The sequence below is a fragment of the Pituophis catenifer genome, unplaced genomic scaffold (genome assembly GCF_029215685.1).
Source record: "Pituophis catenifer annectens isolate HBS135680 unplaced genomic scaffold, rPitCat1.0.hap2 SCAF_2, whole genome shotgun sequence".
Classification (NCBI taxonomy): Eukaryota; Metazoa; Chordata; class Lepidosauria; order Squamata; family Colubridae; genus Pituophis; species Pituophis catenifer.
This window is the reverse complement of record NW_027256882.1, coordinates 165,685,774-165,707,923: the sequence shown is the minus strand read 5'-3', so window position 1 is coordinate 165,707,923 and position 22,150 is coordinate 165,685,774. Positions and strand designations below refer to the sequence as shown.

General features: G+C 43.0%; 1 protein-coding gene across 1 annotated transcript in view; it reads left to right on the top strand.

Annotated features, from left to right (window-relative positions):
- The window catches only part of LOC139312840 (solute carrier family 26 member 10-like), a 30,435-nt gene that overhangs the window by 6,753 nt on the left and 1,532 nt on the right, over window positions 1–22,150 (top strand). The window contains exons 5-17 of the mRNA XM_070937975.1: window positions 910–1,062; window positions 3,373–3,455; window positions 3,686–3,833; window positions 5,309–5,422; window positions 6,647–6,724; window positions 8,864–8,959; window positions 10,557–10,663; window positions 11,380–11,449; window positions 12,603–12,773; window positions 13,927–13,966; window positions 14,501–14,580; window positions 19,036–19,090; window positions 20,533–20,639. Coding sequence (XP_070794076.1) covers window positions 910–1,062; window positions 3,373–3,455; window positions 3,686–3,833; window positions 5,309–5,422; window positions 6,647–6,724; window positions 8,864–8,959; window positions 10,557–10,663; window positions 11,380–11,449; window positions 12,603–12,773; window positions 13,927–13,966; window positions 14,501–14,580; window positions 19,036–19,090; window positions 20,533–20,639 — 1,302 coding nt within the window. The remainder of the gene's footprint in view (window positions 1–909; window positions 1,063–3,372; window positions 3,456–3,685; window positions 3,834–5,308; window positions 5,423–6,646; window positions 6,725–8,863; window positions 8,960–10,556; window positions 10,664–11,379; window positions 11,450–12,602; window positions 12,774–13,926; window positions 13,967–14,500; window positions 14,581–19,035; window positions 19,091–20,532; window positions 20,640–22,150) is intronic.

Here is a 22,150-nt window from a genome sequence, read left to right as displayed (position 1 = left end):
GGCTGGCCCCGTCCTGCCACACCCTGCCCACCCCTCCCAGGAGTCCCCATGCGGCTCATTTTGGAGGCAGGTAAGTGCAGGGCGCATGCAGAGGCTCGGGGAGGGCGAAAAATGGGCGTACCAGAAGTTTGGGTTCCGGGAGGCCCGTTTCTGGCCACCAGAGGGCCTCCGGAGCCTGGGGAGGCTGTTTTCGCGCCCTCCCCCGCCGTGGTGTAGGAGGCCAACTAGGCCACGCCCACCATGGCCATGCCCACCCAGCAACTGGGCAGAGAACCCCTTGCTAAAATTTTAGAAGCCCACCCCTGGTCTTAAGTCACTTTTTAAAATGCCGTTGTAACTTTGAATGGTCTCTAAACAAACTGTTGTAAGTCGAGGGCTACCTGTACGGAAGATATTTGTTTCTCTAAGCTACTATGTGTCTGCCCTTCTAAGTAGGCCATTTAAGAAACTGGCACTGCAGGGATTGCAGGGATGTTCTTTATTGTAGTATGAAGAATAGCAAAACCTTGAAAGTCTGCCGAAGCTGCTGCCTGTCCCATCTTAATACAAAACAAAATCAAGATAGGGAATTGTGAGTTTCTTTCTCATGTTTTCCGCCATTTTGGGACTGGGTAATTTACTCTTCTGCTAAACAGCTCTCCTGTACCTTCCTCAAGGTTTGCATTGCATTTCCTGTCAGTATCTTTTTTTACAGTTTAGCCATGCTTTGTCTTTCCTTCCCTCCCCAAGTTACTTTAGGTAAAATACAATGGATCCTCAGCTCAGCTCAGCCAGTCTATGAAGGCCCTTAGTGACTGCTGCTGGATGGGTTCAGTAAATTTACTTGCTGCCTTGTCTTCCCAGGCTGCTCGATGAGCGTATGTTAAATTCTTTTTATTCAATGAGAACTATCTCTGTGTTATTCCCTAGACACTGGCATCTGTTGTGGAAGCATTGCCCTTAACCAACATGGCAGAACTGCTTATCTCTGGGCTCTGCTTAGCTGTGCTGGTACCGATCAAAGAAATCAACCACCGCTACCGTAGCCGGATGTGGGTCCCCATCCCAGGAGAGATAATCATGGCAAGTACTGAGCCTTCAGTCTATCGAATACAGCCATTGACAGCCCTAAATTGGAGAAACTCATTCCTTAACTTAGCAAATTGATGTACACAGAGTTCATTGCTTCCTTTGTCTGTTTCTTGAGATTATCAATATATTTAGGTTATAAACATACATTACACCCAGTGGTGGGTTCCTCCCGGTTCGGCCCGGTTCTGCCGAGCCGGTAGCAGTGACGATACAACGTCACTGAACCGGTTCTGCCCCCCGCCACCCCCACCCCCCGCGTTATTCTTACCTTTTATTTGGCCCCACCCCCAATCTATTGCTGCCTCCTGAGTCCCAGCTGATGGCTAGAGGGAAAAAACTGTTTAAACTCTTGCCGCGGGGCTTCAAAGGGCCGCCCTACAGCTGATCAGTGTTAAAACAAATGAGTAGACCGGTGCCTGCAAAAATACATGAGTAGATCAGTGCCTGCAAAAATACACAAGTAGATCAGTGCCTGCAAAAATACATGAGTAGATCAGTGCCTGCAAAAAGAAATGGGTAGACCAGTGCCTGCAAAAATACATGAGTAGATCAGTGCCTGCAAAAATACATGAGTAGACCAGTGCCTGCAAAAAGAAATGGGTAGATCGGTACAGCTCTACAAGCAGTTAAAAGCCTGGTGGACCAGTACCTCTGCTAAATCCAAAATAATTGTCACATGACCATCAAGCCACGCCCACAAAATAAGCCATGCCCACAGAACCGGTAGTAAAAAATTTTAGAACCCACCCCTGATTACACCCCCTCTACACATATACCCACACACACTGGAGGCCAAAAGAAAGAAAGAACAGAGGAAGAGCCAGGGGTGAAATCCAGCAGGTGCTGACAGGTTCTGGAGAACTGATAGTGGAAATTTTGAGTGGTTCAGAAAACCGGCAAATACCACCTCTGGCTGGCCCCAGAGTGGGGTGGGAATGGAGATTTTGTAATATCCTTCCCCCAGGAGTGGGGAGGGAATGGGGATTTTGCAGTATCCTTCCTCTGGAGTGGGGTGGGAATGGAGATTTTGCAGTATCCTTCCCCTGCCATGCCCTCCAAGCCACACCACGCCCACCAAGCCACACCCACAGAACCAGTAGTAAAAAAAATTGAATTTCACCACTGGGAAGAGCTTGTAGATAGATCATTGTTCCAGTAGTGGGTAGGACAAGAAAAGCTGAGTGCTGTACTTAGGACTAAACTACAAATGATGTTAAGCATTCCTTTGTAGTAAACGTATCATTTAAAAAAACAGAGAAGCAAGCAAATAGCTATTGAAATGTCTTTGGGCTCATCCTCATGTCCACCTAACCATGACACAAATGTGGTCTTGAGGCAGCTTAAAGTTGTTAGTTATTCCAGTTTGAAAGGGGTGTTTTCCCTCTTCTTCTGACCCTGATTGCCATTGACACACTCTAGTGTGCTTCAGTCACGATCAAGTTGCTAACATAAGCAGGGATGGGCAGCTTTTAATAGCCAGCCTCTCCTGTTGTGGGCAGATCCTCTAGTCCAGTCACCGGAAACTGCCCTCACCGCCATTTTGTCTTGGGCCGCAGGTGAGACTGAACACCTGGCTTCTGCAGAGGTATCTGCCTGACCCATTCTTTCTGCAATGTTTGTCAAGTCCTCCACAGACACCTTACAAACAAAGTTTAGCATATTTCTGAAAAAAGTACTGAATCTGTGCCTAGAAAATAGGACTTGCACTGATTTGAAAAATAGTGCTAGGAGTATGCTGCAGGGAGAATTGATTAAAACCAGGAAAGATATCTAGGTTCTATCAACTATACATTGCTGGTTTTGTCCCCACCGAGTGCATTAAAGATTTTCCACTGCTTCTGTCAACCGTGGATTTTCTACAGTTGTACTTTTGACTGGCTTTATCACAATGGGAGGGGATGGTGCCATTTCGCCTAGTCCGTTCTGGACTATTGGACATACTGCCAAAGCCGCCATTCTGTTGCAACATTTTGCAGCACTTGCCCAACAGAAACACAAGTTATGTAATGCATGGTCTTCTTTTTAAAGACATATATGTCAGCTCTAGCTGACACAGAAAAAAAAAATCCTTAACTCAGTTCAGTATTCATCCCTAACACACTGAATAAATTCAGGTTGCCCTCTTACGGCAAATATATATTTGAGAGATCAAAAAAATGGGAGAGACTTGATTTTTCAGATCTCCAGATATGAACAGCTGCAATCAATTTTGCTCAAAGACGATGGTGTTGTTGGCTTTTTTAAAATAAAGATGTTGAGGATAGCACTTTTTAAAATTATTTATTTGACTTCTTGCGATAGGTACTGCTGGCCACGGGAATCTGTTTTGCTTCCTCTCTGAATACCCACTATAATGTACAGATCGTTGGACACCTCCCAGCAGGGTAAGTTCCTTTCCTATCTCTATTTTCCCCATTTTGCACATTGGCTAAAGGCAAGGACACTGCCACTCTATTGGCATGGCATCAAAAATGCAATTTCCTGTCTTAGCCTGATGCTCTGGATTGGGCCATATGATGGTCAGCTTGGCCCTGGAGATGTATGACGGGGAGGGGCAATGAATGATCTCTTTCCCAGCACACAGTGATTCCCATTCCACCATTCTTTCATGCAGGTTCCCACAGCCCCAGCTCCCAGCTCTGCATCTGCTGCCCCAAGTGTTGGGTGACACGGTGGCCCTCGCTTTCGTGGCCTACGCCATCTCAGTGTCCCTGGCCATGATCTACGCTGAGAAGTACCACTATGTCATTGATCCCAACCAGGTGTGTGCCCATCCTGGGAGCCTGGGTCTCCTCAAAAAGGGAGAAAAGGAGACTTCTGGTCAAGGAGTCTGCCTAGCTACCCATCCCCTTATGCTTGTCAATCTGTTTTAACTCCTTGTATCCTAAAGGATCTGGTTTTCCCAGAGTCCTTCTTCCTTTTACGTTTAAATTGACAGCCATCTTGAATGGGCTTCTGATTCTGACTTGAAGTTTCAGATTGATATCAGTGACAGACAGAATAGGAGCTACCAAATTCTTGATTCTTTTTCACGACTTCATCAAGTAGTTGAAAAATGCCTCATGAAACCCATTCTTAAACCTTTTTCATTGTGCGCTTGCTCTGCAAATGGACGCTTTCATTTCTGAATCTGAAGTTTAGGGCTGAACTTTGCTGTAGAAGCTCCTGTAGTTGGGTTCTGCAGTACCCATTTTTTTTTCCAGCCATGCTTCAGGTCCTGCTGAAGGCAAAGCAATGGATGTTTCTGCCATCTTCATTACTGAAGATAGTGGGGTTTTCCAAGCTGCATATTAAATGTTCTTCAAGTTGGAGACGTTTTCCCGAAGGTGCATTTTGTTCACATTCACTTTAATAGGCTTTGGCTAAGCGTTAGAGCAGACATTTCAAAGCCAAATCTCAGAATAGTCAAAACCAACCCAGATTTTAACTCTCAAATAGCTTTTCCAGTTGAGGAACACTGGAAACTATAATTCTGTGTGTTTTGACCTAGGCTTCCTGAGTCAGTAAAACACATGAGTAGTCCCAAAAACCTCTTTTATTGCAACAGCTGTGAATTTTGTTCATTCACAAATGAGTCCCAAATAGTTGTAAAGAGTCCTTCGGGATAAGGCTGATAATCACCCACCTTTATCTCCTTTGACAGCTGCCAAAGACCTAATTGGCAAAGCCACACAGAGTCCAGATTCAAACAGAGCTTCAAACTTTAAACTGAACAGAATTAACAATGTTGCTTCCTGCAAAGGCCTACATGCCTTTGCTCCTCTTTTAAGTCTTATGGGAGGGGCCAATCATCTCCAAGCCTTACTCCCGAGTCGTCCTTTTTGTTTTAACTGTTCTTGCCTTCTGGCAGCTCTGCGCATGCGCACACTGGGAACAGGCTCGCCCTATTCCACTGCCTCGCTGATGTCTGACTCTGGAAGCTCCGGAATCCACACATAACTCCCAGTTGGCCCTGGCCCCATCTCTGCCTCCGATGCAGAGCCCTCGTCTGAGCCTTCCCCAGACTCCAGGATTGGCCCATGTTCCTTCCTAGCCTCCTCACTGTCCGACTCTGCTGCCAGCTCTGCAGGCCACCGGCAGACCACAACACTGAGATTCTTAATGTGCTCTTCGTGAATTTACAGTATTTGTAAAATTCGTTAGAGGTAGATTAGATAATAGATCCAATTAAAACTGTGCTCTATTTGTGCCATAGAACAACCAGAGACCAACCTGCTTTTGTTCTGTTATCCCACAGGAACTTCTGGCTCATGGTGTTTCAAACCTAGTCTCTTCTTTGTTCACCTGTTTCCCCAGTTCAGCCACTCTGGCTACAACTAACATTTTGGAGAGTACTGGTGGACACACACAGGTACTTAGAGAATGTCTTATTTGGCACATTTCTTTTTGCTGCTTAAATACAGATTGCTTGAGATGTAAAAAAAAAAAATGTATATGTTCAAAGCACCGAGTACATTTGTAAAAGCATGAAAGATGTTTGGTTTTGTTGTGGATGTGGATGTGGCAGTAACAGTGGCTGGCCACTGCTTGAAGACGTCTCTGTCTTCAAAACTTGCACCAAGAAAATTCTCTAAACTTGGAGGAGGCATTTCAGATACAAGACTTTTCTAATTATATATTTTCCAACCAGGAAACAAAAATAGCAAATCCGATTCTTGGTTGGGTTATGGCACTCCAGCTTTCAGTGAGAGTCACCAATAGGTCTTCCTTTTACTATTTCCTCATTTCCATGCTGGGGGGTGGGGGTGGGGAGTATTTGCCTCTGATGAAGCTGTACAGAGCCTCTGTATGAACATGAAATATGAACCTCTCAGCTTTGGTATTTGATCAGCAAGATATACATTTAGGGAGTGCATAAATCTACCTGTATGGATACATCATTTCAAAATGAATAATCCTCTATTCAAGATTAATCTGGATAACGATCCCAATTTAGCTAGAGTTCTGTAATTTAGAGGCCAACAAGTCCTATAGGAATAAAAGATTCCTAAAAAAAAGTCCAACAAGTCCTTTAGGAATAAAAGAAAAGAACAATACCTTCCTGTCTTTATTTTTTTAAAAAATTAAAGCCAAAAAATTATTTACATTGGTTTAAGGACCGCTTTACTAATTTCTCTGGAACAAGGAGATGGTGGAGAGCAAACAGAGTTTTAGATCCTTAGCCTTGGATCTGTGGCTTCTTCCTTCATGGTTTTGGTCCAATCTATATCTTATCACATTCTCCTCCTGCTTAATGTTGAAGTTTCCAATATGGGGGGGAAAATGATATCAGCGTTTGGGGAAGAGAAAGAATTTTAACTAGACTTTCCTATCCAAAGTGCTTTCCTGCCAATGTTAGAGGGAGAAATATATCCCGTGCTTTCTGGAGATGGTATCCTAGTATGCTATCTGGGAAGCCCAAGGATTGCTTTATATTAGCATAATGGTGAATAAAGATCTGTTTATCTTCTTGCTACCACTACCTCTTAGGTACTATGCAATACAAAGAATACTCTTTTTTTTTTGCTTGGTTCCCAATAAACCTATTGTCTTTCTGTTAGTCTGCCATGACTTAATCAGCCTTTCTTACCCACAGCTTTCTGGACTCTTCACCAGTGCCGTTGTCCTGATTGTGTTAATATGGATCGGACCGCTCTTTCATTATTTACCAAAGGTGAGCTAGATGCAGGGATGAGTTGGCAAAACCCAAAGAATGATGTGTTTTTAAAAACTACTCCTCAAACAAGAATAGGTCATGCGTATCTATTTTAAGTGTCTGTTATATGTATAATTTGGATAGCTTTGATAAATGATTGTGGATTGAGGCTGCTGGGTTTCTTTAATAAGTGTTTTATTTATTGGGTTACTTTTGGTTAATCCGGCCTAAGCAATACTTAGCAATGGTAACTGCCAGTGAAGTTTCTCAAGAGGGCCATTGTGCCTTTAACAAGAAGCTTCCTCCTTGTGACCTTGGCCTTGTCTTGCTACCTTTTCAATGCAGCTTTGGAATTTCTAATCAACTGTTCCTTGATTGTCCTTCAGTCAATCAGTTCTTGGGCGTGGGTAGGTCCTAAGGACTAATTTCCTTCCAGTAATGGTTTTCTTTGAGAAATAGCACTGTTTCAGAATTTTTTTAAAAAGGAAAAAAGAAAAAGACAGAAAACCATTAGCGACTAAACAGTCATTTTCAGGAAATAGGAGCATTTAAGGATACATTCAATGGAAATTCAGTAATGTTGCATCTTCACTGAACAAAAAACAGTTACATGAAACTAAGGCTATGAGAAAGAATTTATTGAAGTAAAAATACAGTACATATTTGGGAGAGGCAGATGCGGAAGGAGGCTAGATTTTTTCAAAAAATATACTAGAATTTTAAGCACAGGCATGGGATATGTTACCACCTTTTAAATTTTGCATCCAATTGTAGAAGAGTGTTTTTAATAATGCTTAAATGGCACAGTATAGAAGCCCATTCTTACAGATACTAGTAGGATTGATGTGAACATGGCAGCTCTTAAAAATCTAGTCTGGCACATGGTTAGACATACCTATCATTGGATTTAGGTTTATCTAAGTATCTGTAGCTTGTGTTGTACATATTCTAAAGCTTTGACCCAAGATGTAGCAGTTCAATATCCATACCAGGCAATTTAGGATGCCAAAAGGTGAGAAACTGGCATAGTTGCCAAACACTGTTATCATCTGTGATTACAACAATAAACCTATATATGTATATATTTAGTCGGGATATTTTGTCTTTGAATTCTTTTATATGAGGTCCCCATCATTACATCATACATTCTAGATGCTAGTGAATTCCTATTGAGGCTTTAAAATATTTCTCCTTAGCAGGAAAGAACATCTGGAAAAGCTAATCTATATATATATATAAATGGCTGTGTGTGTGTGTTCCAGCATAACTCTGGAACACCTTGAATAATTTCAACCAAACTTGGTACACAGATGACTTACTCTCTGGAAAGAAATATTATGGGGGTAAGACACCCCTAACACCCCTCGGGGTATGTGTTCTGTTAAGATACAGCCTGTTGTGCCTTAAAATGGTGTCTACTGTACTGTCTTAAAATGGCTTCTACTGTGCAGCACAGTGGAGTTGCCATGGTAAGGGCTTCACAGTACTCCAGAAGGGGACTCCCTCTGGTAAGGGAGAAAATCCTTATACAGGATTAGGATAAATAAATACCTGGGCAATGCCGAGTTATCAGCTACTGAAAGATAAACAAGAAGATGTCAATGGAGGCTCCTTTGAGCAAGGGAAAGTCTACTCTCATTGAGGGAAAAGACAACAAGAGTAGTTACTCTAGATTAAGATCTGTGTTTTTAGACAGACACATTAAGTTATTTTCTGGTTAAATGAATATTTTTTGTTCTCTATTTTCCCATAATCATCACCAATCACCAATAATGTTTTGGTTCATTAAAATAATAATTTTCTACACTCCTGCTTACTGAAGTCTACTCTAGGTTCGTAAGTACCATATAACCACTGCAGCCAACATATCTATCAACCTGAAAATAAAAAAGGAAGGAGATATCCTACTTTTATCCTAGGAAGGACCAAACCCCCAATTCGTATTGGTGGTGGCAACTTATTAATGAAGGAGGAAATTGCTGCACCAAGGAGACCCTGGGTGGGATTGGGAAGGAGGAGTTTTTGTCAGGTAACCAAGTGGAGAGATGAAGTTTGAGCAGGAGAAGAAAGGTCCGTCCCGCTAGCCAATCTTGACCTGTTTTGAAAAGACAGGGTCTCTTTAGGTGATTCCTGGTTTCTTTTTTTTGTGTGTGTTAGGCTGTCCTAGCTTGTATCAATGTCACCAGCCTTCGACAGATGTTTCTGCAGTTCCGGGACTTACCTGAGCTGTGGCGGATCAGCCATGTGGACTTTGTAAGTGGCAAAAGCACCTGGGAATCTCCTAATTCTGACACCTACTGTAGCTATTAAAAATGAAGCCTTATACTGTAGATCAGGGGTGTCAAATTCGATTTCATTGAGGGCTGCATCAGAGTTGTATATGACCTTGGAGAGCCGGGGTGGGTGTGGCCAAGGTGGGCATGGCCAGCATGATGTCACTTGTGTTGGGAGGTGCCTGTGGTGGGCCGAGTACTTTGCCAGCAAAAATGGGCTCTCAAGCTCCATTTTTGGATCGCCTTCTGCTACCGATAGCCTCCCACTGGCCAATACGTTCCCACAGAGAGGGACTCCTCAGGGTGCCGTCGGTTAAACAATATCGACTGGCGACCCCCAGGGGGAGAGCCTTCTCTGTGGGGGCACCTGCCCTCTGGAATGAATTGCCCCCGGAGATATGGATGATCCCTGACCTATGCGCCTTTCGCCGTGCCCTCAAGACGTTATTGTTCCAACAAGCTGGGCTGGCCTAAACATGAATTTTAATGGTTGTTTTAGTTTTTTAATAATATCGGGGCCAAATTATTTAATATATTTTTAAATTGCTTTTAAATTTTTTGTATATGTATGTTTTAGTGTTGGCTGTGTACCGCCCTGAGTCCTTCGGGAGAAGGCCGGTATAAAAATTTAAATAATAAATAAATAAATAAATAAATAAATAAATAAATAAATAAATAAATAATTTTTTGGCTGCAACAGCCTCCTGCAACCCTCTGCCAGTGAAAACGGAGCTTGGGGGGAGGGGGTCACACGCAGCCCTCACAAGCTCCATTTTCAGCTGGGATGGCCTCCTGCAACCCTCTGCCAGTGAAAACAGAGCTTGGGGGGCCACGCACAGTCCTCACGAGCTCCATTTTCAGCTGGGACGGCCTCCTGCAACCCTCTGCCAGTGAAAACATAACTTGGGGGGCCACGCACAGTCCTCACAAGTTCCATTTTCAGCTGGGAAAGCCTCCTGCAACCCTCTGCCAGTGAAAACGTATGAAAGTATGAAGGCTATTGCTTAACGCACTGTAAGCCGCCCTGAGTCTCCGGAGAAGGGCGGCATATAAATCAAATTAAAAAACCCCAACCCCCCCCAAAAAAAACAGAGCTTGGGGGGGCCACGTGTAGCCCTCATGAGCTCCATTTTCAGCTAGGACAGCCTCCTGCAACCCTCTGCCAGTGAAAACAGAGCTCCTGAGGGCCGCGCTCAGCCTTCCCGAGCTCCATTTTCGCTGGCAGAAGCACCATGGGCCGGTCATTCACTATTTCCAGGGTGGCCCCCACGGGCCAAATCTAAGCTCCCCACAGGCTGGGTTCATCCCCTGGACCTTGAGTTTGACAGCCCTGCTGTAGATGTTCTTTCTCCTATAACTGTTGATATAAGTGCTCAGCACGTGCATTTGGAATCTATTATTGCTTTTGTCATTGAACTGCATCTGTTATCCTGCCATTCATTTAACTTATGAAGTGGTGAAGGCCATTCCTAATTTAAAGATGTGATAGGATGGAATGGGAACTTACCTCTTTGGAACTTTTCTGTGCTGGTTCAGAATTGGGTGGCTCTATTACAATCTTTTCAATTCTCTTACAGGCTGTGTGGATGGTCACGTGGCTTTCCGTGGTTATGCTCAGTGTGGACTTTGGCCTGGCAGTGGGGGTTGTCTTCTCCATGATGACCGTTGTATGCCGCACACAGAGGTAACTGTTTTACCTCTGTGTAATAGTAGTAGTGGTCCTTCCTTTGCTACGTTTTATTGCTGAATGCTGGGTTAAAGCCCAGCTGTTGGGATCCAAGGGCCCCTTGTTAAGTGTGCCAAAAAGATCGTTCTTGAAAGGGGATCATTAAAATTAAGGCAGATTTTCTGCCCCACTTCTTGTCCTCGGCCATAGGCCAGGGCTAAGTCCTTCTTACATCCATGTAAATATGCAGAGTACCCTCTTAAGAACGTATCCTTTTGAAATGCTATCTCTGCCTTGTCCCCAATGGCCATCAACATATTATCTGCATCAGTGGTGGGATTCAAAATTTTTACTACTGGTTCTGTGGGCATGGCTTGGTGGGCGTGGTGTGGTGTGGCTTGGTGGGTGTGGCAGGAGAAGGATATTGTAAAATCTCCATTCCCTCCCCACTCCAGGGGAAGGATACTGCAAAATCCCCATTTCTTCCCGATCAGCTGGGACTCAGGAGGCAGAAAATAGATGGGGGCAGGGCCAGTCAGAGGTGGTATTTACTGGTTCTCCGAACTACTCAAAATTTCTGCTACCGGTTCTCCAGAACTGGTCAGAACCTGCTGAATACCACCTCTGATCTTCATGCTTCTTGGGGCATAAACTATTCTACCTGATGTAATACAACTTTACTCTGTATGCCTTTATTTATTTATTTATTATTCATTTGTTCATTCATTTTACAGGGCTGAATGCTCTGTGCTGGGCAGAGCAGCCGATACAGAAATCTACAAGCCTGTGAAGTACAATAGCAAGGTAAAAGTGGTGGAAATTGTTCTTACTTACCTGGCTGGGAGAAAGTCTCTTTGAACTCTCAACAGGACTAATTCCTGTGCTGATATGTGTAGAAACTGCCTTAATATTAGGATCATCTTGCTTTGGAACAAGATGAAGTTATTTTATTCTTAATAAAGGTGGGGAAAAACTCTTTGAATGAGAACAGGTTATTATAATGTTCTAATTTTAGAAGTTCAGAGATCTTCCAGAAATGTAATTTTATTGCATAGACCACTTAACAAGGGCATTTAATTTTTAAGGAAGAAGGATGCTCATGCTACAGTGCAGACTCTGAAGTCTAGTATGTAACAGGAGCAGGGCAAAGATTTGATGATGTTATCCATTTAGTTGTGTCCGATTCTTGGCGATTCTATGGGCCAGGTCTCTCCACATCTTCTGATCTTGTAGTGCTTCTTTGAGTTCTTTTTCTATGTCTGACTGGTGTCAGGTTTGATAGTATCCAGCCATCATGTTGTTTGGCGATCTGGTTTCTTTTTACTATGAACTCTTCCCAATATAATTGCTTTTTCCAGTGAATTCCCTTGCATGACAAGGTCATGATTAATTTGCATTAATTAATTAATTTGCACGACATGGCCATGATTAATTCCCTTCAATTTGTACCCTTTAGAAATGTTGAGTTATATCCTCCAGTCCTCTTCATTCATTCCTTTGGGTAGCTCCCTGGTCACAGTTGACTATGGATGATGCAGGAGTGAAATTCAGCAGGTTCTGACAGGTTCTGCAGAACCGATAGCGGAAATTTTGAGTAGTTCAGAGAACCAGCAAATACCACTTCTGGCTGGCCCCAGAGTGGGGAGGGAATGGGGATTTTGCAGTATCCTTCCCCTGGAGTGGGGTGGGAATGGAGATTTTGCAGTATCCTTCCCCTGCCATGCCTACCAAGCCACGTCCACCAAGCCACACCATGCCCACCAAGCCATGTCCACAGAACCGGTAGTAAAAAAAATTGAATTCCATCACTGCGATGGTGGGATTTATAGCTTAAAGTATTTGGTAGGTGTCAGATGGGGGAAGTCTGCCATATACGGTCCCAAACCCAGTGAATATGTATTCATATTCATCTATGATACTATGGTTCTATTCTATTTGTTCTGTTTCTTCTTCTTAGTGCTTTGAGATCCCAGGTGTGAAGATCTTAAGTTACCAGGCCCCCATCTATTATGGGAACCGCGGTTTCTTTAAAGATATTGTCAGCAAGCTTGTGGGGTTACAGCAAGACTGGGAACATCCTGAGGAGTCACAGTTTAACAGCAGGATCAAAATGGACATCACTACAGTGGTAAGACTCCTGGTAAAAGATTGGAGTGATGGTGGGGAGACCAAATATTGTGAGTTCAGTTTAGAGCAAATCAAGTTCACCCACAGGTGGTGAAGTGTTCATGGAAGTATAAGTTAGCTAGAGGAAGAGATACTATTTTAAGCTTCTTTTTTTTTAACTGAATACCTGATCCTGGAGTTTTGGATGACGTCAAGCCTGATGATGTTAAACTTAAGTGCTTTTATTTCACCTGCATTCAGATAGGTTAGATTAGATTAGATTAGATTAGATTAGATTAGATTAGATTAGATTAGATTAGATTAGATTGGATTGGATTGGATTGGATTGGATTGGATTGGATTGGATTGGATTGGATTGGATTGGATTGGATTGGATTGGATTGGATTAGATTAGATTAGATCAGATCAGATAGAGGTTCAAGATGTTTATTGATGTCTTTTATTGATATCATTTTAAAGCGGATGTTAAAGAGTTTTTTTTTTCTCTCTTTCACATTTCCTTACTTACACCAGAGCAAGACTGGGTTGGATTATAATTATCATTAAAAAGCAAAAAAAAAAAAAAAACCACCCATATTACAATGTCTTCTGTTGATTCTGGTGCTCAGAACTGGACAGTTTTGCCATTCAGTCAGAGGAACAATCAGGGGTCAGGGATATTTGTGTGTGTGTGTGTGTGTGTGTGTGTGTGTGTGTGTGTGTGTGTCAAAAAAAATCAAGATGGTGGCCACATCTCTTTAATCAAAACCCCACCATTTCTACATGCATTATGACATATGTAAAAAGGGATGGGGTCTTGATTACAGAATTGTGGCCACCATCTTTACTCAATTATAAAAGAGTGAATTCTTTACAGTACTTCTTATATATATGGAGATTTAAGTGGGGCATTAGTCAGGATGCTGGCTGTGTTTCACCCTGTGGGGTAAGTCAAAGCAGTTGGTCAAGTTAAACTTAATTTTGAGAATTGGTTTTCTATGATAGCTACATTCCCACCAAAAAACATTTTTTTTCCCCCAAAAGATGCTTGGTGGAAAATAGCCACATCATATGAATAATTGACCCCCTCTCCCCATTAGATGTAAAGTAGCATAGGTCAATTCTTTCAGTTTGTAAATGAAAATTAATTGTTGGGTTTTCACCTTTTTCTTTAGGACAGCAGTGTTTGTGTCTTGGAAAAGAAGCTTAGCTCAGGTAACCAAAGGTTAATTTGTTCTTGGGCAATTTTCTTGTGGAAATATACATGCTAAGTCCCATGGTGGAAAATCTGCTGTACCGTTTCCTCAGTTCTACAGAGGATATTACATTCCATAATATTTCTTGCTTTTTGATACTTCACAGCTAATACAATTTGCTAAACTGGCCTTCCCTAATTTTGGGTCTCCGGAGTTGTTGAACTTCAATCCCCATCCTGCTGTGGGTTATGGCAATTGAAGCCCATCCCATGTGGGCACACCAAGCTGAACTCTCTTTGTGCTGGTTATTGTGCCGTTATTAGACATGGCTTGTTAGGATGATTCTCTTCTATGCTGGCTGTTTTACAGAAGAAATGTATGCGTGTGTCCAGAATTTCATGTTAGCCTTTTCTCTGCTGGTGTAAAACCATCTGGAGAAAAAAAGTGCTCCTGGATGAGTGCAGGGTAGCACATGGCAGCTGTTAGACTGAATCTGTGGAACTGCAGTGGTTGAGAGAGATTGATATGGGTTCTGTTTTATCTACTTCTCCAGGCTTAGATGTACAGGCTGTGATTTTTGACTGCAGTGGAATATCCTTTGTGGATTCATCCGGCGCCCGGCTCCTTATCCAGGTATCAAAATACAAATATGTGCGTTTGTGTCTGTGTAGTGGGGAATAAGGGTTGAAAAATAGTAAGGCTGGAGAAATACAAGAGTCAAAACCAGTTTGTGTTGAGACTAAATCAAGATTAAAACTGAGAATATCTCTCCAGATGAACTTTTCTTAACTGGAGCCCAAGGGGTCTGCTGCACCCAGAACAGTAATTGCAGATCTCCAAAAATTAAAACTACAGATGTATCTTGGCCTCTTCCCTTTTCAATCTTTATATTAATTCCCTGATTGATCTTCTGCATAACCCAGACTTCCATCCTCCCAATTTAGCACAATGCAAAATTCCGATACTTCTGTATGCTGATGATGCCACTACTATTACCCAAACCCCTATTGGACTCGAGAGAGCTATTTCAGCAACATTAAAATACTGTAGACAAAATAATCTGACCCTCAATTTCGATAACTCAAAAATCCTAGTTTTTGCTGAAAGAGCTACCCTGTTTCCCTGAAAATAAGCCCTCCCCGAAAATATTTAAATCCATGCACAGCCGGTCCCTGCCATTTCCTCTGGTTAGGGTTAGGGAGACAGAACTGGAAATCAGGTAAGATGGCAAGAGAAGCCCCGTCCTGTTCCACCTGCCCCAAAATAATAAGACCTCCTTGAAAATAAGGCCAAGCGCTTATTTCGGGGTTCAAAAAAATATAAGACAGGGTCTTATTTTTGGGGAAAACATGGTATTCAATACTCTTGGAGAATAGAAGGACACAATCTAGAACAGGTCAATACATTCAAGTACCTTGGGGTGGTTTTCCATATGAAAGATATTTTCTTTTCTGGACTACACCATGCAATCAGCCCTTAGGTTCTCAAATGCTATAAGAGACTTTTTTTTTTACACAGGCAGAGGACAATTAGTCCCCGTAGCCTTAAAACTCTTTGAGGCTAAAACACTGATGCAAATTCTCTACGGGGCACAAATAGGATTTTTTTTTTTTTTTTGAAGAAAGAGTCTTTAGAAACCATACAAACAAAATTGCTGCAATCCATTTTAGCTGCACCTAGCAGGACATCAAATGCCCAGTTGAGACATGAGACAGGAATGCCTCAAATTCATCCTGGAAGATGATGATAATTGACTGGTTGAAAATTCAATTCTTCCCAGAGGGCCTTGACCCCTTCAGTTCTGATAGGCAACGTTCCCTCTCCCAGGAAACAGGCAATAGAGCATAAACTGGCTTTCTATGGACTTTCCCCATTAGACTACGATCAAGGCAAGCAAGTGGTTACCAATAGAATAACAGATATGGAGTTCCAGCTAGAATTTACAGGATATCTCTCCACAGAAGAAATCGGATTACGTGGGGTGTGTGGGAACCAGCAAGGTATCTGAAAGACCTGACTTTTCCTAAGAGTAGAATAGCATTTTTTAGAGCCAGACTTAATATCCTCCCTTCAGCATTCCTGCAGGGCAAGTATGATAAAACCCCAATTGCTGAGCGAAGGTGGAAATGTGGGAATTGGGAAGGTGAAGTTATCTCATGTCCTATTGCATTGCAAGTTCTACAGGGACATCAGATCAATGTACATTCTCCCTCTAGTAGAGAGATCTCTAGGCGGATCAGATAACTTCTATGTGAACCATCTCCTTTAAGGATTCAAATCCAGCCACCACTCATGCAGTAGCAAAATTTTGTGCTGCTGCAATGTTAATAAGGAAAAAAAAAACAGCTAAAGAGCCTTATTCATATTACTACTTGGCTTTTCCAATAATTTCTAGAGAATGTATTTATTTTAACGTTCAACTTTTGTGCTGATCTGTGACCGTAATAAAGATCGATTCTGATTCTGAAAAGTACAGATAGTTTAAGATGGCTAGAACCCAGGGATGAAATCCAACAGGTAATGACAGGTTCTAGAGAACCGGTAGTGGAAATTTTGAGTAGTTTGGAGAACCAGCAAATACCACATCTGGCTGGCCCCAGAGTGGGTGGGAATGGAGATTTTGCAATATCCTTCCCCCTGGAGTGGGGTGGGAATGGAGATTTTGCAGTATCCTTCCCCCTGGAGTGGGGAGGGAATGGAGATTTTGCAGTATCCTTCCCCCTGGAGTGGGGAGGGAATGGAGATTTTGTAGTATCCTTCCCCTACCATGCCCACCAAGCCACACCCACCAAGCCACGCCCACAGAACCGGTAGTAAAAAAATTTGAATTTCACCACTGCTAGAACCTCACCTGACCCTATGGAAGTTCACTAAATCTTATGTTGCGATCCCTGAAATATCTTGAGATTTCCTGATTTCTTGATACTTCAGACTTTTGGGGGAAGGCAGGACTGATTCTGCCTGCAACATGGGGGGGTGGGGATTGACCCCGGGCATTAGAGCAATTCATGATTCTCCTCCTTTAAAGAGGAATCTTTTTTCACCAAGGTCAAATCCCCCTAGGCCTAGGGCATTTTGTCACAGGCTGTATGAAAGGAATGGATGGGCTCTGATAAAAAATGGACAAGGCTCCCCATCTCTCTTTTTCTGGCCGTTCCCAAATGTGTTCCATTCCATTCGTCTGTTCTTCCAAAGCTGGAGACTGCTAAAGAGACAAATTCAGTTACTACCGGTTCTGTGGGTGTGGTTTGGTTGGTGTGGCATGGCATGGCATGGCATGGCATGGCATGGTGGGCATGGCAGGGGAAGGATACTGTAAAATCTCCATTTCCTCCCCACTCCAGGGGAAGAATACTGCAAAATCCCCATTTCCTCCTGATCAGCGGGGACGTGGGAGGCAGAGAATAGATGGGGGCAGGGCCAGTCAAAATGTCCACTACCGGTTCTCCAGAACTGGTCAGAACCTGCTGAAACCCACCTCTGCACAAATTCCTTTGGCCAGAGGTCCAATTGAATCAGAGGAACCTCTTCAAAAGAAACATGAACTTCTCAGTGTTGGTAGTTCTACTCCATTGCTCAACTACTAAACTCTGTATTTGCTTCAAGTTCCTTGGTTTGAGTTCAGCTGCAAGTAAAGAAGACAATGAAGGGCTCTCCCTCCCTTCTAAAGACAACAGAACTTCTGTTACATTGGGAGTCTCTCGACATTTGGCTGCTGGACACATCTGGAGTTGTAATTATAAGTTGACAGAAGTTTTGAGAACATGCTGTCAGTACTCCTAAACAATGGCTATTACAGGGAGGGGGGAGATGCGGGGGCTCTCCTATTCTCCAAATGGCAGCCATAGGGAATATGACCAATTACAAAGCCAATATCCTGGGGTGCCTCTTGTCCCAGATTTTAAATAATTCTCCTGCAGAATGCTCCCTTCTACAGCCATTTCCTTTTTGTCTTTTTCTGTGCAAGCAAGCAGATTTTCCTAACCGCTCTGAACTGCATCTGCCTATCATTTTCATCTCTTAAGAAACAGAGGCCTTTTTGAAATTGAGAGTAATAATGCAGGCTGCTCTTTGGCTTTACACTACACCAGCAACTCACTATTTGAATTGAATGATGTAGAACAGGGGTCTCCCAACAATGGTGAAATCCAAATTTTTTTACTACTGGTTCTGTGGGTGTAGCTTGGGGTGTGTGGCAGTGGAAGGATACTGCAAAATCTCCATTCCCATCCCACTGCAGGGAAAGGATACTGCAAAATCCCCATTTCCTCCCCACTCCTGGGGGAAGGATATTGCAAAATCTCCATTCCCACCCACTCTGGAGCCAGCCAAAGGTGGGTATTTACCGGTTCTCCAAACTATTCAAAATTTCTGCTACCGGTTCTCCGAACTGCTCAAAATTTCCGCTACCGGTTTTCCAGAACCTGTCAGAACCTGCTGGATTTCACCCCTGGTCTCCAACCTTGGCAACTTTAAGACCTGTGAACTTCAATTTCCAGAATTCCTCAGCCAGTTTTGCTGGCTGAAGAATTCTGGGAGTTGAAGTCCACAGGTCTTAAAGTTGCCAAGGTTGGAGACCCCCGATTGTAAAAAGTCAGATGAGGTAAGGATCTGGTCAATAAGTCAGGGTTTTGTCTGCAGACATATTGGGCCTGCAAACATCCAGAATTACAGGATGATTTTCCACAAAAGAGAAAAGCCATTTGCTTCTCACTCCAGACAGCATTGCCTCCCGCATCTGCATTGTGCTGGGTCAGTTTAAATAAAGTTCTTCTTCCCTCACGCTGCCCTTTAAGGAGGATTATAATTCATCAGGGCCTAAATAGGTTGTTTTTAAAATGTGATATTAACAAATGAACTAGAGTCGTGCCTTTTTGTACTGAATTGGAAAAACAGCTGCTCCCAGTATAATAGACTCCTTATAATAGACTATGGGGTGGAACACAAACTGTGCCTCCGCCTTGTGCCAGAATTAATAAAAGATCATTGTTTATCAGGATCTTGGCCATCAGATTGGTGCTTTGGTGTACCTGTGGTGGTTGGAAGCCCTCACATAAGTTTCTTTACAAATGTTTCCTTGTCTTTTAGGTGTGTGTGGAATGTCAAAAAGCCGGCATACAGATACATTTGTCTGCCTGTAATGGTGAGTGAAGTGCCATCAATCGTCCTATTATTTTACTTCATTCTTCCTCAGTCTTCAGAGGAGGCATTAGACTAGAACTTCAGTGGTCTCTAGTTGAAATCCCATATGGGAGCTTTAGTTCAAAGCTAGCATGCAGGAAAAAGCTAGCCTAATTTACTTACTTTCTTTTTTTTTCAAAATCTAAATGTTAAGAAGTTGTCTATTTCCTCAGGAAAGGGTATACATTTTTCAATTGGTGGGATATGCCCACTTCACTTGTTCCTTAAATACAAAATCAAGAGGACCACTGTCAATTCCCTCAACAGGAAGCCCAAGAAGTACCTGTACAATCCTACATGTACAAGAGAGATCCTATACATTTTCTGCATGGATAGATTCTCACGTACAAAGGAGAATATAGGTGATGGAGCCATTTATCTGATGCAGACCCAGAAATCTATGGCAACAAATCTATGGATTTGTTTCCAACAAATCACCTAACTTGGCATCAAAGCCAAGGAGATGAGCTGAAGATTATTTGAGTGATTGCATCACCATTTTATTATATCTGGGTTTTTTTTTTTTAAAAAAAAACCCAGCCATTGTGATTGTTATGGGTAATTCAAACCAAGATTCACAGACATCAGTTTTGGAAAAGGGTGTCATGTGGTAGATGCCCAATCTCTAGATGTGTGGTCTACTTGTGTTGAATCATCTCTCCCTCTCCTTACAGCCTTTTAAATAAACTTTGTAAGAAGACCACCTGAACAAGTAGTTTCACTTCAGTAGGGTCCAGAAATATCCAAGGGATCTGATGCATCTGTCAGAAGTGAAAACAGCAGCCCCACATGACACTGCAAAGCAAGCTCCGCCCCTTTTGTATGCTCAAGCCCCACCCCATGCAGGTAGTTCTTGGCTTACAGTGGCAATCGGGACAGGATTTGCCATCGCTAAGCACAGCAGTCATAATGGGTGACGCATGACGTCACATAGCAATCCTAGCACCTTAGCTGCTGTCGTTAAGGCAGGCACCTGTTTTCAACTTCCTGCCAGCTTCCCCATTGACTTCGTGTGGGGGAGAAGGGGTTCTTGACAGCTGACATGCAACAGGGCTTTCTCGCTGCCCTCCTCAGCTCTTCTGAATAGAATGCTGGAACAACAATAAGCTCAAGTTGTTTCCAACTGGTTTATGAGAGATTGGACCTTGGAAAGAGCGGTGATGCAGAAGTGCTTCAACTTGATCTGAAGGACCAGTTTACTCACCCATGTAATTACAGTATCGGACTTTTTCCAAGATCCCATGATGTACATGATCAGGGTCATGTACAGATTCTGTTGTGTTGTGGAGGTAGGAAGGGACCATCCCTAGTGTGAAGGAACTGTACCCATGCAAGCCATCGCTTGTTGAGCCCCACAGGTGGCATGAGACCTGAGTGACTTCTATTTTCTTCTTATCCACCTAGCCAACGTCCTACAGACCTTGAGTTTTTGTGGCCTCATGCATCATCTCACCCCTCAGCAGATTTTTGTCACTGTTCATGATGCCGTTTCCTACCTCCAGCAAGCCACGGTAAGGGTCCGAGAGTCAGCAGAGAAAACAAGGAAGCCTCTTTTCCTCTTGGTTTCTATTCAGGCTGTTGGGAGGGGCATAGGTGAGGAAAGGGAGCATGGCTGGGCAACTGTAGCCCAGCTCTCAAAAGCTCTCAAAAATGACATCACTGTCATTTAGTGTCCCTCCCATGAGATAAATCTGTAAATACAAGCAATTTAGCCTGAGTCTTATCATCCGATCCGGTAGCGATGGAGGCGAGTGGTTTGGAGAACCGGTAGCAAAAATCTCTGCCCCTGCCCCCCCAATTGCCCAGCTGAGCCACACAATCATCAGAGATTTTTTAAAAAAATTTAAAAGCATTTTTTCTACAACCTCTTTGGCCGAAAAAATGCTTTTAAAAGTAAAAAAAAAGCCTCTGATGATCGCGCAGCTCAGTTGGGATCATCAGAGGCTTTTAAAAGCATTTTTTCTACAACCTCTTCCGCCGAAGAGGTTATAAAAAAATGTTTTTAAAAGGAAAAAAAAGCATCTGCCGATCAGGCAAGTCAGCTCGGATCGTCAGAGGCTTTAAAAGCATTTTTTTTACAACCTCTTCAGCCGAAGCGGTAGAAAAAATGGTTTTAAGAGTAAAAAAAAAAAAAAAGTTGGCCACACCCACTCAGTCATATTACACCACCACCACTACCAAGCCATGCCCACAGAACTGGTAGTAACAAATTTTACATTTCACCACTGCCCCACCCCACAGTTCTGATGAACTAGCCATATTTGCTCCTTCAAAAGCTATATAGAAGTACAGGTAGTCCTCACGTTACGACCCTAATTGAGCCCAAAATTTTTGTTTGTTAAGTGAAACATTTGTTAAGTGAATTTTGCCCTGTTTTATGACATTTCTTGCCACAGTTATTAAGTGAGTCATTGCATTTGTTAAGTTAGTGACGTGGTTGTTAAGTGAATCCAGCTTCCCCATGGACTTTTGTTTGTCAGAAGATTGCAAAAGGGGATCACACTATCCCGGGACACTGCGACCGTCATAAATATGAACCAGTTGGCAAACTTCTGAATTTTGATCATGTGACCACGGGGATGCTACAATGGTGTACAATGGGCGTAAGTGTCAAAAACGGGCATAAGTCACTTTTTTCAGTACCGTTGTAATTTTGAATGGCCACTAAATGAACTGCTGTTAAGTCGAGGACTACCTGTACCACAATCATTATTTCTAGATGTAGAAAGTTCAGATCACCCTCAGAATCCAACTGCTACTCTTAGCAGGGATTGCATCCACTGACTGGAGGGAATCTCTGCACTTCCCTAAGTAGGCTTGAGGCACAGAGTTCTCTATGGAGATTCTTAGTCATCCAGGTCATTGTTGTCCCAAAGGTGCTTTTTTTCAAGAGGTCAGTTGCCTCTTGAAAAAAGCACCCTTGAGGCACAGAGCTTAACAAGTAACGTGAGCTGGGAAGGTATTACAGTAGTTTTTTTATATGGCACAGTGCCTCATGGATAACTCCAATTTGGTTTTTCCT